At 48.2% G+C, this 18549-nt stretch overlaps 1 protein-coding gene across 4 annotated transcripts in view; it reads right to left on the minus strand.

Moving 5' to 3' along the window:
* TPP2 (tripeptidyl peptidase 2) overlaps nucleotides 1-18549 on the minus strand; it is a 201391-nt gene that overhangs the window by 131505 nt on the left and 51337 nt on the right. For all 4 annotated transcript variants that reach the window (XM_078778530.1, XM_078778531.1, XM_078778532.1 and 1 more), the window contains one exon: nucleotides 9873-10036. In XM_078778530.1, coding sequence (XP_078634656.1) covers nucleotides 9873-10036 — 164 coding nt within the window. The remainder of the gene's footprint in view (nucleotides 1-9872; nucleotides 10037-18549) is intronic.

Here is an 18549-nt window from a genome sequence, read left to right on the forward strand (position 1 = left end):
GACAAACTTTAACCTTTATTAGGCTCACTTGACTCAAAACCGCAACTATATATATATATATATACACAAAGAATTAAGTTAAGCACCCCCCCCGTTTTTTTACAACCTCGCACATTACAAGTTTGTTGTCGTCAAAACAGTGTAATATACCCATGATATTGCTATATTTTCTGGAGAAGTGATATTATGGTCACATAAAAACATAACAATCATGCCGTTTTCAATATTTTATTCTGAATAATTGAAGGTGAAATTTTTTGGGAATTTTAGGCATATTTTCACCTCAATTCAAGTATGGAGCTATAGGTCCATCACGGACAGTGTGGATGACGTTTATGTTTTCTAATGTACAGTCATTGTTCTGAGAAGACCTCTAGCGATCTTTGCGTCAATAACGTGTGTAGGACCCACGTGATCGGATCACTGACTCAACCAATCACTTTTTTACACTTTGATCACTCAATTTCATCAATGGATAATTGCTAATGTCATACCAATCATTATTTGATCTCACATACCTTAGAATATATGCCAATGTATACATATACACAAAGAATATATATTAGGGGGTGCTTACCTTAATTCGTTGTGTAGGGGTGCTTAACTTAATTCTTTGTGTATATATATATATATATATATATCTATATATATATATATATATATATATATATATATATATATATATATATATATATATATATTGTTGTGGATATGAGAATGGTGTTTTTTTTTATTGTGTTTTTTATTGTATAGTACATTGTAAAATATCGCCCTCCTTCCTCCAGTTGTGTATAAAGGTCAAAAGGGCGTCCCGTAATTAGGTCATCAACAATCACGTTAGCCAATCATAGATTTCCTCCTTGTTGGTAGTTTATTTCCTTATTCTGTGTATTAGGCTAAGGATTTGTCTTCCATTAATTAATACTCCATTGCACCGAATCAATTAAGAATAGCTCCCCTTCAATAATTCCATTTCCCAGCCAAACTCTCCATCTCTGGGTAAAGCAGTTCACAAGCGTGGGGTGCGCGCCCTCTCATTTCGCTGCTATAGTGAATATGTGCTCCGTGCTCTGTTTGAACAGGAGGGGCGGGGTTGCCAGGGAGAGGCAAGCCCAACTGCGCCACGAAGGGCGGGGCTGTTCAGCCCCATGCCCAAATAAGGAAACAAGCCCGTGGCTCGCCACGAGGGGCGTGCCGTCGGCACCATGCCCAAATAAGGAGACAAGCCCGTGGGATTGCCATACAAGGTCACGAAACAGAGCACGGGGGGGGGGGGGGGGGGCGGTACCGAAACCGAAGAGGGCGTGTCACACCCGCGCTGAAGGTATGAGAGAAGGGTGCGACGATCGCAACAAGATAGACCAGAGATACGGCAGATGAGTCCAGGTGCGTAAGAGAGTTGGCAGTCCACCGGGAGAGAGTTGAGAGTTGCACCGGTGTTTGTGAGAGAGGGAGAGAGAACCCGTCACGCCAGACCCCCCACCAGCAGCGTTGGCTCCACCAGGCAGCTCCGGCCCGTTACCCCACGCACACCACAGGATCGGTGGCATCGGCGGCCATCGAGGTCCAGCCCGACGTCCCGTGAGGGATCAAGCTCCAGCCAGCTCCGTGCCTTCCTCCCCTTCTTTGCCGTCCCAAACCATTCCAGTCCTTCCATTCCTGCCTGCAAATTCCCCATTCGTGTGAGTCTGTCTTTTGTTTGTTCTGTCCAGGGTATTAATTAAGACTGTAATAGGTAAGCTAGAATTTTCACTGTGTCCTTCTGGTCCGTCCCTCTTTCTGTCTTTATTTTATTATCTTTCCTTCTTCCTTGGTTTCTTTTGGTCCTGTAAATAGTAATAAATTATATTCGTATTTCAAACCTTTTTTTGTCTTCTTCTTCTTCTTCTTCACAACCGTCGTCTTTGTCTTTTCCAAATTGAATATCTGTGGCACGATTTGGCCCACGTTTAAGGAATCGGGTCTTAGTCATTGTAAAAACGGTTCGGGCTGCGGCGCCATCCGCTCGGCAAATTAACATCTTATCCGTGGTCCGTAACAATATATTGTTATGTCGGTGGGGTAGAGGAATATCTAGTCAGGTAGATCTGAATAGGGAACATGCTTCGTCTGTCGCGAAGCAAAGCAAAGCATCTTTCTTTGGTAAGGTTAGGAAAATGTGAAAAATGTTTGGCATGGGTAATCTGAGGGTTAGATGTAAATTTAAGGGTGAATTTTGTGAAGAGAAATGGTGGTCACTGCATAGTGACACCATTATTGATCCAGGTGTGCCAGACCAAAGTGTTGGAGGCTGTGATAAAATTGACAGGGTAGCAGGACACAGCCTTCAACTGGTTGCAGGGGCGACTGTGCTGATATTTGGGACGCGGGGTTATGGGGATGTAGTTGTGTAGTCTGAGGGTCAACGTGGTGCTGTGCGTGTCCGAGGTGTGTGGACCATGTCTTCTGGGTGGGTCTCCTGGTGGAGCATGGCTGTCGACTGGGCCTTGGTGTGTTCAAGTGTGGGTGGGCACTGGGGGGCTGCAGTTCTGTGGACTGGGGGACGAGGGCGGCGTAGATGACGTGCGGGAAAGCCACGCACTGCGACCGTCTCCCCCAGGGCCGAGGTTGTGCGTGCGGTAGTGTTGTTGGCAGCAGGTGCTCACCACATTGGCCAGCTGGGGCTGGGGCTGGGGCTGGTGCAGCCGTGTTCCTTGCAGGGGGGCCGAAAGATGGATGGTGGGTCGCAACCTTATGGACACTCATGGGCCATGTTGGCATTTTGACTGCTCACCTTGTCCCGATGACCCTTGCACGGTAGAGGTGCGGAGCTGTCGTAGCCACATGTAGTTGTGTAGTGATAATCACCGTTGGATGCGGACCCACATACCTGCCAGTATAGTGGGGAGAAAAGTGAAATTTGATGACAATTTGGTAGGCCCAATGATAAATTTTGGGATTTTGTGGGTGGATGGCAATTTGGACCTGACCAACCGCAGTTACCTGTATGTCGAGGTAGAGTAAGGCCTTGATGTTTACTGTCCCAGGCTTCAGGACTTGCTATGTAAATTTGGGGACATGTAATTTGGAGTTGGGAGGCGGGTGAAAGTGATGACATGGTCGGTGAGGGGGGATGGAATGTGTGCCACAGAGTCTTGTAGGTGGCGTTTGTGTTAGTGTTGTGGTTATGTGTTTTTATGTGGTTGTGGAGAATGGAAACTGAGAATGAGTGGTGATTATGGTGCTTTTGCAAATGTCATTTAAAATGTGAACAGGGGATTTCACATGAGGCAGACCATGGCAACTTTTGAAACAACTTTTGTACCATCCAAGGAAATGTGTTGAGAATTGAATGGCAGCGGGGGAGGAAATGTGTTTTGGGATCTTGTGGGTGGGGAAGGTGTGTGTGTCCGCAGGTACAGATCAGGCTCTGACGAGCGATGCCTGCGGCCCCCCTCTGTGGCAATTACCCCTGGCAGCCAGTGGTATCTGGAAATTGGAGCTCGTCGGTGGAGGGTCTGGTTGGGCCGTGGGGTAAAGGAGACCCCCGGCGACCCGTGGAGCTGCACGGAAGCAGTAGGCCAGGAATGAGCCTGGGGTGTGGAGACCCTCACCGGCGGGGTAATGGCGGAAAGGGCTGTTTGGCTGTCACGAGGCCAAGAGGTAAAGGGGGGGGGGGGGGCAATGCACTTGTAAGTCGGTTGACTTGTTTCGGGACTGCGGGCACCACAGCCTGAAGCGCCCCACCATCTTAGTTGTGCGGTTCCTCCCCGCTGCCGAGAGAGGAATGCACACATGCATACGAAACCAATGCCATGGTCCTGCAGGGGGGTATATTAAGTAAGGGCTTGAAATGATTTTGTGTGTCATGAGTCTGGAATGAGTATGCGTGGATAAGGGGTTTGTGTTGCGTGAATGTGGGCGAAATCCACCGAGCCATGTCACTCACCTGTAACACCTGGACAGGGCCCACGGAAATTTGGGGGTACATTGGGATGGCCCCACAGGTAAGGTTGTGTCTTGTGGCATCCACCGGGGGACGCGGTCTTTAGACCGGGGTATGTACAACTGTTTATTAGAGTTCGGAATTTTTGAATAAGGATATGTTTGTGGTTAAAGTAGGTTTTGCGTGTTGTTTGTTTCCTCCCTCTGCAGGAACGACCTGGATCATTGTAAATATTTGATTGCATGATTGTTAAGGGGATTAGCATGTTAAGGAGAATAGGTAGGTAGTCCGGCTCACTTCCCACAGCCCTCCTGATTTATTTCATAGGCTAATTAAGTGCGAGACAGTAAGTGTTAAGACTGGAATGGTAGCGCCTGCAGTGAACCTAGCAGGAGCTATGGTTCCAGGGTGGGCTGTGTTCTGTCGGTGGGGTAGAGGCATATCTAGAGTCAGGTAGATCTGAATAGGTAACATGCTTCGTCTGTCGCGATGAGGAATCTGCCCTGTAATAAGTTCTGTGTGTTTTGTCCGGTTTGTCGGTTAAGGAGTATACCTGTGAACATACCAGGATGTTCGTGTGCTAGGTAGTTGTAGGGATTAAGGATAACAGCCCTTGTGTGTCACACCTGGTAATCAAATCCTTTGTCCCTTATGGCAATGCATACCCATATAAACACTTAGATAGGCCCTGTAGTGCACACAGTAATTAAATCCCCTTCCCTTACAAGGACTTTGGAAGAAGCCAGATCGGGGCACCGCCGGGTGGCCGCCGTCAGCTACACCACCAGCTCGGCCTAGCAACATCGCGTGACACGAGCTATGACCACGCCACAGGGAACGTGTGATTGGAGGGAAGGCACTGGAAGGTTCGGTGGAAGGCACTGGTTGGTGGCACGCCAAGGCTGATGTCACCGCCCAGGATATAAAAGGGCGCTGCAGGACATTTTCAGCAGCTCTAGCTCTAGCTCGAGTTCTACCTCTTGCACGTCCCTCTTTGGCCTCTTGGCGCTGCACGATATCTCTATGTGCTTGATGCTCTTGCGCTTCTTCTTGGTCTTGAGAGGTCCTGGTGGTCGTAGGTTGACCATCTGTGTGGTGCAGGAGCGAGGCTCGGTGCTGTGAACGGGCGGGACCTCGTGTGCGAACGGCGAGGGGATTGGAGCGAGGGTGTTGGCTCGGGCCTAGCGAAGCATGCGAGGCGGACGGAGGGTTTCTCCGCACCAGAGTTTGGAGCCGTGGTGGATACGACACGACTACAGATGGACAGTTAAGACGCACCACATTTCACAAATACACGCCATAATGCTTATTTTCCTTTCATTCATTCCTGTGTCCTGTTGTTGAGTCTGGTGTGTGGGATCCCAATATAGGATTTAGTTTATTAGATTTATCGTCGCGTTTCCCTGTCCCGATCCTTATTGCAAATAAACCCTTGTATTATTTTCCATTCCCTGCAAATCTTGTGTCCATTTGAGTTCGTTCCCCTTCCACAGTTAAGGGCTCCCGCTTCTTCCTCTGCCCGCGTTTGATAGCACGCACACGGGACCTCACCACCACGTAATTTAAAACACCTCACCCCCAATTAATTTAAAACACCTCACCACACCTAATTTAAAACACCTCACCACAACTCATTTAAAACCCCTCACCACCACGTAATCCAAAACACCTCACCACCACGTAATCCAAAACACCTCACCCCCATGTAATTCAAAACACCTTACCACCATGTAATTCAAAACACCTCACCACACCTAATTTAAAACACCTCACCACCACGTAATTCAAAACACCTTACCACCATGTAATTCAAGACACCTCACCACCACATAATTTTAAAAACCTCACCACCAAGTAATTCAAAACACCTCATCAGCAACTAATTCAAAACACCTCATCACCAACGAATTCAAAACACCTCACCACCACGTCATTTAAAAACACTTCACAACTACGGAAACAAAAGTTTCAGGGAGTAGTTCAGTTTTCTAAAACCCCATTTACAGTTTCTAAAGAAAATTTTTCTTAAAAAAAATACCCTTAGGACATACCGACGGGTGAGGTAGGTGCATACCAGAAGTTTGGTAGGATTTCACAAAAGTTTGAGGAAGTAGTTCATTGACAACACAGGACAGACACTGCACAGATATATATATATATATATACTGAAATGCAAAAGAAACTTACCACCTTTGAAACCTTTAAATATCAACAATAACACTGCGTGTAGTAAATGTGTGAACTTATTTGTGGACAATAGTGTCCTCACTGTCGGACAAAACGGTCACGGATGGTCACTTGAACCTTCAATGGTCACTTCATAGCACAGCTGTTGAACAACCGTTTTGACTGTCAGTGATTAGCCAAGGGGTACGGGATGATTTTAATGAGCTGCACGTGATGTCTTGATATTGGCTTTAAAAAGGCCAGTGCAAAATGGGCATTTCAATCAACATGCCACGATTGTCAAGGGATCAACGACAGTGTGCCCTGGCCATGCTGCAAGGCGGACTGAGCTACCGTGAGGTGGCACGTCGCCTTGGCTGTTCACACCAGACGATATCGGCCCTGGTGGACAGAGACACCCTCCACAACTCTGCAGATGACAGACCTCGATCAGGGAGGCCAAGAGTCACCACTGCAAGGCAGGACAGGCAGATGGTCCGAAGTCACCTGCGGGATCGATTCCGTCCAGCATCCCGCACTGCGGCAGAAACTCCGGGGCGTGCAAACCCACGGATCTCCAATGATACTGCACGAAGACGACTGCATGACTATGGTCTGACTGCCAGAAGACCATACAGAGGCCCCGTGATGACGGCTGCCCATCGCCGCAACCGACAGAGATGGTGCCAGCAGCATCAGCGGTGGACCTTGGCACAGTGGAACGAGGTCGCTTTCAGCGATGTCAAGGTTATGTGTGGACAGTCCTGATGGGCGTGAGCGTGTCTGGAGAAGAACTGGCGAGCGATATGCCGATTGTTGCGTGCGTCAGGCCAACAGGTGGGGTGGCCCAAGTGTGATGGTGTGGGCCGCCATATCAGGCCGGTACAGGACGCCGCTGGTGGTTGTGGATGGGAATCTTAACGCCCAGCGGTATGTGGATAACATCCTGCGACCTCATCTGCTGCCATTCCTGGTAGACCACCCAGAACTGAGAACCTTTCAGCATGACAACGCTCGTCCCCATGCTGCTCGCTTTACCACTGCATTTCTCCAAGGCGAGAACATCAACACCATGCAGTGGCCTGCGCTCTCCCCTGACCTGAATCCCATAGAGCACCTGTGGGATGAGCTTGGGAGATGCGTAGTTGGCAGGGCCAGGACACGGGCAGAGCTGCTTCAGACATTGAGGACAGAGTGGGACAGAATCCAGCAGCAATCCATCAAAAGACTGGTAGGCAGTATACGCCGACGATGCACTGCCTCTATCCAAAACAATGGTGGCCACACACGCTATTGAAAGGGGACTGACATTGCACCCTGTGCTGTTCTGTACTGTAGAACAAACTGATGAGATGGTGTATCTTGGTCAAAAACTTGACATGTCATCAATAAAATGCCAATGTTTCAATAAGCAATTGTTGGTTTGTTTTATTTTGAACTGTTACAATTTTATTACATTTCACTGCGCCAAGGTCCACCGCTGATGCTGCTGGCACCATATCTGTCGGTTGCGGCGATGGGCAGCCGTCATCACGGGGCCTCTGTATGGTCTTCTGGCAGTCAGACCATAGTCATGCAGTCGTCTTCGTGCAGTATCATTGGAGATCCGTGGGTTTGCACGCCCCGGAGTTTCTGCCGCAGTGCGGGATGCTGGACGGAATCGATCCCGAAGGTGACTTCGGACCATCTGCCTGTCCTGCCTTGCAGTGGTGACTCTTGGCCTCCCTGATCGAGGTCTGTCATCTGCAGAGTTGTGGAGGGTGTCTGTCCAGCAGGGCCGATATCGTCTGGTGTGAACAGCAAAGGCGACGTGCCACCTCACGGTAGCTCAGTCCACCTTGCAGCATGCCCAGGGCACGCTGCCGTTGATCCCTTGACAATGGTGGCATGTTGATTGAAATGCCCATTTTGCACTGGCCTTTTTAAAGCCAATATCAAGACATCACGTGCAGCTCATTAAAATCATCCCATACCCCTTGGATAATCACTGACAGTCAAAACGGCTGTTCAACAGCTGTGCTATGAAGTGACCATTGAAGGTTCAAGTGACCATCCGTGACCGTTTTGTCTGACAGTGAGGACACTATTGTCCACAAATAAGTTCACACATTTACTACTCGCAGTGTTATTGTTGATATTTAAAGGTTTCAAAGGTGGTAAGTTTATTTTGCGTTTCAGTATATATATATATATATATATATATATATATATATATATATATATATATATATATATATATATATATATATGTACTAGCTTGGTGAGGCGAGCGGGTCGTTGCTGAGGAACAGGCTTATTTTAGCTGAGGATAATGACTGCACCTGAGTTGCTGTGTTGTCATGTTTTACACCAATCATAATACAAACAATTATTTTGCACAAATGTATTTGTTGTGTTTGTGATATTACATTTTCATAGGCAATTTAGGTTGAAGATTTAGGTTGAATGTTTTTTTTTTCAAGAAAGAACCCCTCCGCACATACATAGGGGAGGGGTAGGTTCAGACTGGAAGTTTGGGACGATTACACCTCACCACCACGTAATTCAAAACACCTCACCACCAAGTAATTCAAAACACCTCACCACCACGTAATTCAAAACACCTCACCACCACGTAATTCAAAATACCTCACCCCCAAGTAATTTAAAACACCTCACAGCCATAAAACACGTAATAAAAACACCTCACCAGCACGAAATTAAAAACACCTCACCACCACGAAATTGAAAACACCTCACAGCCATAAAAACACATAATAAAAACACCTCACAGCCATAAAACACGTAATAAAAACACCTCACAGCCATAAAACACGTAATAAAAACACCTCACCACCACAAAATTAAAAACACCTCACAGCCATAAAACACGTAATAATGTAAAACACGTAAAAACACCTCACAGCCATAAAACACGTAATAAAAACACCTCACCACCACGAAAGTAAAAACACGTCACAGCCATAAAACACGTAATAAAAACACCTCACAGCCACAAAATTAAAAACACCTCACCACCACGTCATTTAAAAACACCTCACCACCAAATAATTCAAAACACCTCACCACCACATAATTCAAAACACCTCATCACCAATTCTAAACACCTCACCACCACATAATTAAAAACACCTCACCACCACGTAATTATAAATACCTCACCACCACGTAAATCAAAACACCTCACCACCATCTGATTGAGAAACACCTTACCACCATGTGATTTAAAAACACCTCACCACCACGTCATTTAAAAACACCTCACCACCACATAATTCAAAATACCTCACCACCACGTGATTCAAAACCACCACAACGTTATTAAAAACACTTCACAACCACGGAAACAAAAGTTTGAGGGAGTCGTTAAGTGACAACACAGACACTGCCCAGATGTGTCGATATATAGATAAATGACTGTACCCGAGTTGCCGTTTTGTCATGGTTTAAACCAATCATAATTCAAACAATTATTTTGCACAAATGTATTTGTAATATACGTGATATCACATTTTATAAACAATTGAAGTTGGGGAAAAAAAAATTCCCCCCCCAAAAAAAAAAAATAGGAAGGTTTTTCAAAAACAATACCCTTAGGACATACCGACGGGAGAGATATGTGCATACCAGAAGTTTGGTACGATTTCATAAAAGTTTGAGAAAGTAGTTCAGTGACAACACAACACAACACAGGACAGGACAGGACAGACGCTGCACAAATATATATATATAGATATAGATATAGATATATACATGCGGATGCAATGAACTCAAACGTTACCAGAATTGGAGCAAATGCACAAAGTGTTTCCATCATCGTAGATCGTTAGAGAGAAATTCAACATCGCAGATTTCCCAAAACAGGCAAATTCTTGGCGCTCCTTGTACGAGCCGAGAGCTTTGCAGCGCTCAAGATCACCATGCTCACTCGTGTCAACGCATGCCCTGCACACATCATGCAGACAATGCACAACATTATTGCTGCGGGTCCAGTCAAAAGTTGGAAGATCAGTCTGTTTGGACTGTTCAGAGGGCACTAAGAACATGATGAGACAATTTTTTGCAAATATCGGTTTGACAGTGACAATATAACCTACAGGTGCATTCATAAAGCTGGAAGCTTATTTGGATCGATACTTTGCAGAAGCGAGGGGTCACAGAAATTTGTCAGTGTGATCATATGCAAACATTTACATATTGCTGTGCGCACCGTTTTAAGTCATTCCAATCACAAATGTTTTATTAAAGCATCAACATCACATTGCTTAAAAAAGTGAATATGCCCAAGAATTGGTGATGGGATGGTGTGGAATTCAATAGGACAGGAGAGTCATAGAACAACAATCCGAAACGAACAGAAAACAGAGAGATGACAACACAAATACTCGTACCATGATGGTTGGCCTCAAAGAACCACACATTGAAATGGCGCGACATCATCAGGCATGGTGTACGCTTTGAGAAAAGTCTACTTTTCACTCAACCGATGCAATGAAACAAGTTGAAAGTAAATATAGATGCCTGAAGCAAAATTGCAAGAGATCGTTAGTTACGCTAACAAAGTTTGGTGAGGATGCGGAAAGCGGTGAGACAGGATAAGACAAAGAGAGAGACAAAGGGTTGTTTCTCTGGACATATCAAGCATTTGATACAGTCTAGCACCCCACCTTGCTATCCAAACTCTCCACCTATGGCATTCAAGGGCACCTCACACATGGCTTACTGCCTTCTCAACATCTGACCAGCACATGGCTCTCAACGGCATCTTCTCATCTCTCCCTGTTAAAGCTCGAGTGGCACAAGACAGTTTTTTTTGTTTTTTTTGTATACTGAATCGAGGCTCGTGAAAGAGCTGAAAGAGCTAAAAGAACACAAGACAGTGTTCTAACTCCGGTCCTATTCCTAATCCTACATCAACGATCTTTCTGACAAGAAAATATTCTTCATCTATTTTCTAATGACTCAACCCTCTGCCGTAACATCCCTTATCCTTCAGATGGGCAGACAGCAGCTTCTTCCCTCTCTACACACCTCGATAAAATCACAGGCTGGTCAACCGCTTAGAATGTCTTTCAATCCTGACAAATCTCACACACTCACCATCTCTCTGAAAGGACTCTGAAAATGAAATTTTCTCTGAAATCTCTGAAATCCGATCATCTCCTTCCATAACAATCTTCTTGAAGAATCTCAGTCACTGCTCACCTCCACTGATTAATTGCTCTTTTCTCTCGCCTCTGGAACCAACTTCCAGTCTCTTCAATGTCATTCCCACCTTCAGGTCTTCAAGAGGTAGAGGGTAGGGGTTTTCAAGACAGCTGTTCACCACCATCTCAGATCATCCCCCATCCATGATCTCTCCAAACTTCATTAACCATCCCAAACCCCACTTCTTTCCGGGCTACCAGGTTATCGAGTCCTTCCCTCGCCCCCCACCCCCCATCCCCTCCTCCATTTTTTTGTTTGTTTTTTCTTCCATTTCTGCTTCCTCCGGCATCACCCCACCCCTCCTCAATCTGTGATTGAGAGCTTGAACCTACACTCTGCCTTGTCACCCACTGTATTCTCCGAATCCCTCCCCATACTCTCATTATCTCCAGTGTCTTGCCTTTCTCCAAGTCTCGTTCAATTTCGTTCCTCGAACCTGCTGTAGGTGCGTGGTCCTCTCCCTCACCCCCACCCTCTTTCCACTGTTCTTTTCATTGTTATTGTTATTTTCTGGTCTGTTCTGTTCTGTGATCTACCTCCTCCACGAGCCTCAACTATACAGTACTTAAAAAATAGGGGCAATACCCCTGGGTGCTCACCTGGTAGAATAAAGCAGTATACTACACTGACTAAAGTTATTTTAAACCAATTTCAATGGTTGCTAGAAGACAGGGCAGAATGAATTATATATATATATATATATATTGTTGCGAATATGGAATTTGGCCTCCATATCCGCTTGTAAATATTCCCCTATTTTCTCCAATACTCCCCAACTTTCCCCAATCCCCCATTCCCTAGTCCCATTGCATGTAAATAACAATCAGTAGAGCCGACCTTCCCCTTATTCCCCCATTAAATGTCGTGCCCAGGTCCACCGCACCACACGTAGACAACTTTCGGACATCTTCCTAGTTATTCTTATTCTATGTCAGTTAAGGCCTCGTCTCCATTAATTATGACTCTTCGTTGCACCAGAATGTGATTATATGGCATCAGTAGTGAGTTTAGGACCTTTCCCATACCTCCTTCCATCTTCTTCCCCAACAATTACAACAACAACAGAGGAGATGGCGGCGGAGCGGGGGAGGATGCGTCCTCACACCGGCTCGATTAGCTCCAGACCATGCGCTCCACGGGGTTACCACGAAGGGGCTCCTTGTCAGCTCCTCGTCAAGGGCGGAGCCTGGTGAACCCCCCGCACGCACCCAATGAGAAGCAACGTGCCGATTCCACGAGGCGGAGCTAACGAGCCGAGGGCGTGTCACTCCCCGCCGGATATACGCGGCCCCGCGCCGGATGTGACGTGAGATGCGCCCCCAGCCTGGAGAGAGAAGTCGCCACCCCTCGAGCGCTGCAATACCTCCACCGCATCTCTTAAACTGGACCGTACGTGATCCTGCCCTGAGCCCAGGTGCACCTGGAGCGATCGCTACCCGCTTTCTTTGCCATCAAACCCCGTGTGAGTGAGCCTTGTCCCGTTTATCTGTCGTCCGTTGGGGTTAATATAAGTGTGTTTAAGTGCCCACCTTCCTATGTTTCCCTCTTGTCCCTGTAATCTAAACCTTCCGCATTATTGTAAAAACAACCTTTGAGAACCGTATCCCTGGTGTCGTGTCGTATTAATTCCAGCCGTGTGTCTTCTTTTTCCTTCATTGGTCTAGCATAGCGCGATTAGTCAACGTTCGGGCACAATCGGGTAACTTGTGCAGACGTGGTCATACCATAAAACCGCTCGGTAAATAACATCCAAGCCACGTCTGTAACAATTGGTGTCGAGGAGTGGAATTCGAACCCGGGACTAAATTAGTTAGGCCCAAATTTTGGGAGGGAAAATCGAGCCGGAGCGCGTACGGCGCTCGACCGAATCGATTCGGAGCGCGTTTCCCGCGCGAAATTATAACGGCGAAATTTCAATTTGTTTTACGAAAATAAAAAATAAAAACCGAATTTTGAAAGTCGCGCTATGGCGGATCAAGACAGCTGGGGTCCGGTAAAGGAGAGTGAGGTAGGGTCGATCCAGGACCAAAATGAGGGACAGGAGGAGAGCGAAGCAGTGAGGGCGGCAGGTTCGCAAAATAGCGCCGTCACGCACGAAGAAGCGGGCGCGCAAAATGGCGCCTCGCTGGTCACCGTGCCCGCGACCGAAGTAGCGCCGCTGGGAAGATTGGAACTTTTTTTTATACAAATGACGGCCCTTATGGAAAAGAATAGTGAGCGATTGGAAAACCAAATGGGGGTAATGGGGAACCGGATGGATGCTCAGGGTGAGCGATTGGAGGGCCAAATGAGGGGTACCGGTGAGGGATTAGAAAAGAAATTTGAGGGGTTAGACAACGGGATAAAAGAAGTAAAGAATGGGTTAACGGGGGTAGAAAATAGAATGGCTGCCCAGGAGAATCAGATAGAGGGAGTGAAAAATGGGTTAGAGGGGTTAGAAAACAGGATGGAAGGCAAATTGAGGGACATGAGGGACCAAGCGGAAAGGGAAGTTAACCAAATGGGGCAGCAGATAGAGGGGGTCAGAATGGGGGTAGAAACCAAACTGGATGCTCACAGGGAGGAAATGGAGCAGATGAGGGTGGCATCTGGGCAGGAGATGCAAGTGATGGGAGAGGAGATCAGAAGAGGAGTGAGTGAGGAGGTCGGAGGAGTGCGCGAGGAGGTGAGGCACTGTGAGGAGCACATGGAAAAGGAGGTGAGAAAGGGGACTGTAAAGTTACAAGGGGGCATAGAGGACCTGACGCAGGAGGTGGAGCAGCTGACGGTGGGACAGACGGAGTTAGTGGAGCAGGTTCAAAGGAACACTGCGGTATTAGGAGGTTTAAAGGCGACACAGAAAGAACTAAAAGATGACTTGGTAGCGACGAAGAGGGAATGTCAGATGGTACGTGAGGGACTGACAACGAGGTTGGACGAGGTGATAGAGGTAATGGAGACGAAGGACCGGCAGGTGAGGACGCACATGGAAACGGTCAAGGTAGCCTTGGAGGACGAGCTTGAGGAGACGTACCGGGGAATAAAAGAGGTGAGGCACAAATTAGAAGAAGTGGAAGAAGGGGTGAGCGAAATTAAGAAGCGACGGAGAGGGGATAACAAAGAGATAAAAGAGGAGATAAAAGAATTGGTCCAAAGTCTGTGTTTGGATCGTGATGTGCTCATTAACCGGATGAGGGATTCGCAGGTGATGGAGGAGAAGCGAAGAGGAAGAGGACCCGGTGTAAGTGGTGACCAATATGGTCGTGCGTATGATGCGCCAGGTGATTTAAGAAGCTTGGGGGTCGAGATGGACCCGGGTGTTCGTGAGAGGCCGTGGGTGAAGTGTGCGACAGGTCTGGTGTGCGAAAAAGGAGGTGAGCGAGAAAGTCCGACTCTGGGGTGTGTGAGGAAAAAGTGCGTGCCAAGGAGTGAGGGTGCTGGCGAGAGTGAGTCGGTCGTAGCACATGTGCGAGGGAGCACATGGAAGCGTGGTGTGGTGAGTGTTACAGAGGGTGTAACACAAGAGTGTGCGCGAGAAAGGTGTGTGACGGACAGGTGCATGAGGAAAGAGTGCGCTGTCAGAAGTAAGGAAGAGTGTCCACCTGTGGTGAGTGTTACAGAGGGTGTAACGGGAGAGTGTGCGCGAGAAAGGTGTGTGACGGACAGGTGCATGGGGAAAGAGTGTGCTGTCAAGAGTAAGGGTGAGTGCGTGGTTAAGAGTGGAGGTGAGAGTATTGAGAGTGACAAGGAGAGTGAGTTAGTTGTGACAGGTGAGCGAGGATGTACACCTGGGATGGAAGGATGCACACCTGGAATGGTAGAGCGTGAGTGGGAATGCACGCTGGAATTAGTGGTGAGGCACGTGGTTGGGTGTGCGAATGAGAGCACACCTGTGATTGTCACAGAGGAGGTGACCGAGGAGGGGGCGCGAAGAAGTGTGTTGGTGAGGTGTGCTACCAACGAATGTGTGCCAAAGTGTTCGGTGGTCAGGTGTGTGACCAAGGCTGTGAGTGGAATGAGAGTACCTGGGTGTGTAAGGAACGGTACGAGGGGCATGGAAACGGCTGGATGTGTGAGCAAGGAACGGGCTGCGGGATGTAAGCATGCAGGTGAAGCATCAACGTTAGACGGGGTAGAGTTTAGAACGACTTATAGCCGAGTCGGGCCCTCGGTGCGTGCTGGGCCTCGCTTTGAACGGCCGCGTCCGTGCTCCACTAGGCGGAGCGGGCAGCCCGATAGGAAGGGTCGTTATGGCGACCACGTTTTGTTGAGACGTGCCGGCAGGTCGAGATCGGGACATTGGATGGCTCCACGCCGAGGTGATGCGTGGGATCTCGGCCCGGGTAAGCCCCCGTCCCTGCCCCGAATGCCGGACGCATCCACCCGCTGGCACAAAACAACCAGCATCCATTGCTTGGCTTCACGAAGCCGGGCTTTGGACAGGGAGTGGCGCACCGAGAGGTATTAGTGAGTCGACTGGGTGATGAGGTTAGTGTTTTGGACCCAAAATTAGAGAAAAACAAAATTTGATGATTGGCAAGGGATTGGCAGTAGTGATTGGCAGATGATGGGCAGTGATTGGCAAATTTTTAATTTGTTGAAATTTGATGTGCAAAATTGGTAGTGAGAGACCCCCGATGTGGTGGGATGGCAAATCCACCATCCCTCACAGGGGGGGGCAAAGGAGCAATAGTTTATGGGGTGTATGGCAGTGAAAACTAGCCCGGGTGGGTTAGGTTATATTGATAGGGATCTAGCGAAGATGACAGTAGGTAACGTTAAGATTAGTTAGTGACTGATACCTGTAGTGGGGACGCAGGTAGATTAGTGTGGATGATAATGACGAGGGAGCGCAATAGTTTAAAGGGACGACTGGGAAGCGCAAGTTTCAGAAGGGAGTAGTTAGCTGAGATGATGCCGTGTGTGTGTGAGAATTGAACAGGTGTGATTGCACAGGTGTGCAACTGGACAGGTGTGTGGAGCAGTGTATGAGTAGTGAGTGTGTGGATCAGCGCGAATGCGCTTGGGGAGAGAAGGGTGCAGGTGGCACCAGGTGTGAGAGCACAGGTGTGCAAGTACAGGTGTGTGGAGAGAGTTGGAGTAAGTGGTATGGAGTGGTGTGCGTGGTGCGAAGGTGTGGATGGGGGAAGAGTGGACCCCTTTCACGAGTACCCGGGGCGGGTAGTGTAAGTGTTAGGTAGAGGGTGCAGGTAAATTGTGGTTGGATATTGGCATTTGTGGTGCGGTGGCAGAATGGTGTTGTGGATGGGTGCATTAGTGTTGTGGAAATGGCTGGGCGTGTAGCCTGTTAGTGTGTGTAGTTGGTTGGGCACTCCACCACTGTGAGGATGTCGGCCAGGTGAGGCCGCAGGTGGGCTCTGGGAGCCGGTAGTTGTGAGTGGGTGCCTGAGGATCCCGGGTGTGGATCAGGCAGCCCAGTGCCAGAGAGGGCACGGAGTGGGGAGAGCGCCAGAGGGCCTTCCCCAGGTAGATAGGTTAGGGTAAGGAGCAGGTAAGCTCGGAGGCAACTGCAGTGGTGGAGGGGTGCAGGTGGGTAGACCCACTGGGAGAGGTACACGCCACAGCCCAGAAATTGTACGAGGGCACCGGGAGATGAATCGGGGGAGTGAGACCCCAAATTGAAGAGCACCACAGTTTGGCCAATGGGAATTGGTTTTTAGAACCCATAGTGTAAGAGGGCCAATGGTTTGGCCGGAGGAAGACCCCGGGTGGTGTAAAGTTGTTAAAGTCATTTAGGAAATAGTTAGGATTGAAGAACCTGTCGCACCATACGCAGCCACTTACCTGTGGTGATGATGATGATGACTCCACACCTGTGTTTTCTTTGTTTGTGTTGCAGGAGATGAATCGCTGTGTGGATTTGTGAGACGCATCACGACGTGGATGAGACATTGGGGTGATTCCATCTCTCCCTCCCTAGGAGGGACTGATGATGAATTGGTAATGGCAAATTTTGATGTTGAGTTGAAAATGGCAAATTTGATTGGTTAGGAGGGAGAGAAGACGAATTTGGTATATGGGAGGAACGGGGAAGACAGTAGGGATGTTTGTTGATTTGTAAAGTAGATGTTTATGGGTAGTGTTGTGTTGTGTGGATACAGTAAGGGGTAAGGGAGGGGCCATGTAGGTTACCTGGTGGGGGGGGAGCGTACGGTAGGAACGTACCTGTCTCACCTGGTTCCCATGTGCCCCCAGTGTGCATCATCTTGTATTGCGTGCACTTTTGCGCCCTTACCACCTTACTCACTTGTCTGCTTCTTTTGTCTCCCACCTCCGAGGATCTGGCTTTGGGGTAGAGAGAGAGGAGAGAGAGGTGCTGGCTGCGCAGTTGTGGGCCTGCACTTTCGCTGTTTGCTGCCGGGATCGATACACCATATGGACCGCAATGTTTGTGGCCACCCACAATGGACCGCAGTTCGTTTGCGGCCAAGCACCACCCGGGGATGGACCTATGGGTCAACGTGGCACCTATGCCATACAGGTGAACCACTAATAGTTAACACCACCAAGTGCACCACAAGAAGAGCAAGAGACACCTGCAGGGTTAGGGGTTGTCGAATTTATTTTTATTCCAATGAACAATGGTGACTGCACCGATTGGTGGTGGGGTGGTGCTGTTGATGCTCGGGAAGGGTGCTCTGCACGTTATTAAAGGCCGTCGGCCACAGAGCACTCGTGGGTTGGTGTATCGATGTTGGCAAGCGCGCTCTCTCTCTATGCATAACATCTGCATGTGTCCCTCCAAAAACAGGTCCTGGATCGTAGTGTAAATAGCAGCGTAGTCTTGTAAATAATGCTCCCTACCGGCTGTATGTTTAGTTTGAGAATTCTTTCCGGATTCGGTTATCCTGTGGGTGTGTTTCTGTGAGGAGAAGGGTGCAACGTCGCAGGGGGACATATTTACTCATTTGTGAATATCTGTAAAACTGTCGCACTCAGGGTAGAGTTAATAGTAGAGGGAACTACATTGCGTGCCACACTAAAGTAGGTAAAAATTTATCGGGTCGGGACGCCCCGAGGGTAGAGAAGGGTGCAATGTTGCGAATATGGAATTTGGCCTCCATATCCGCTTGTAAATATTCCCCTATTTTCTCCAATACTCCCCAACTTTCCCCAATCCCCCATTCCCTAGTCCCATTGCATGTAAATAACAATCAGTAGAGCCGACCTTCCCCTTATTCCCCCATTAAATGTCGTGCCCAGGTCCACCGCACCACACGTAGACAACTTTCGGACATCTTCCTAGTTAT

This window comes from Myxine glutinosa, chromosome 5 (assembly GCF_964187855.1).
Source record: "Myxine glutinosa chromosome 5, kmMyxGlut1.1, whole genome shotgun sequence".
Taxonomy (NCBI): Eukaryota; Metazoa; Chordata; class Myxini; order Myxiniformes; family Myxinidae; genus Myxine; species Myxine glutinosa.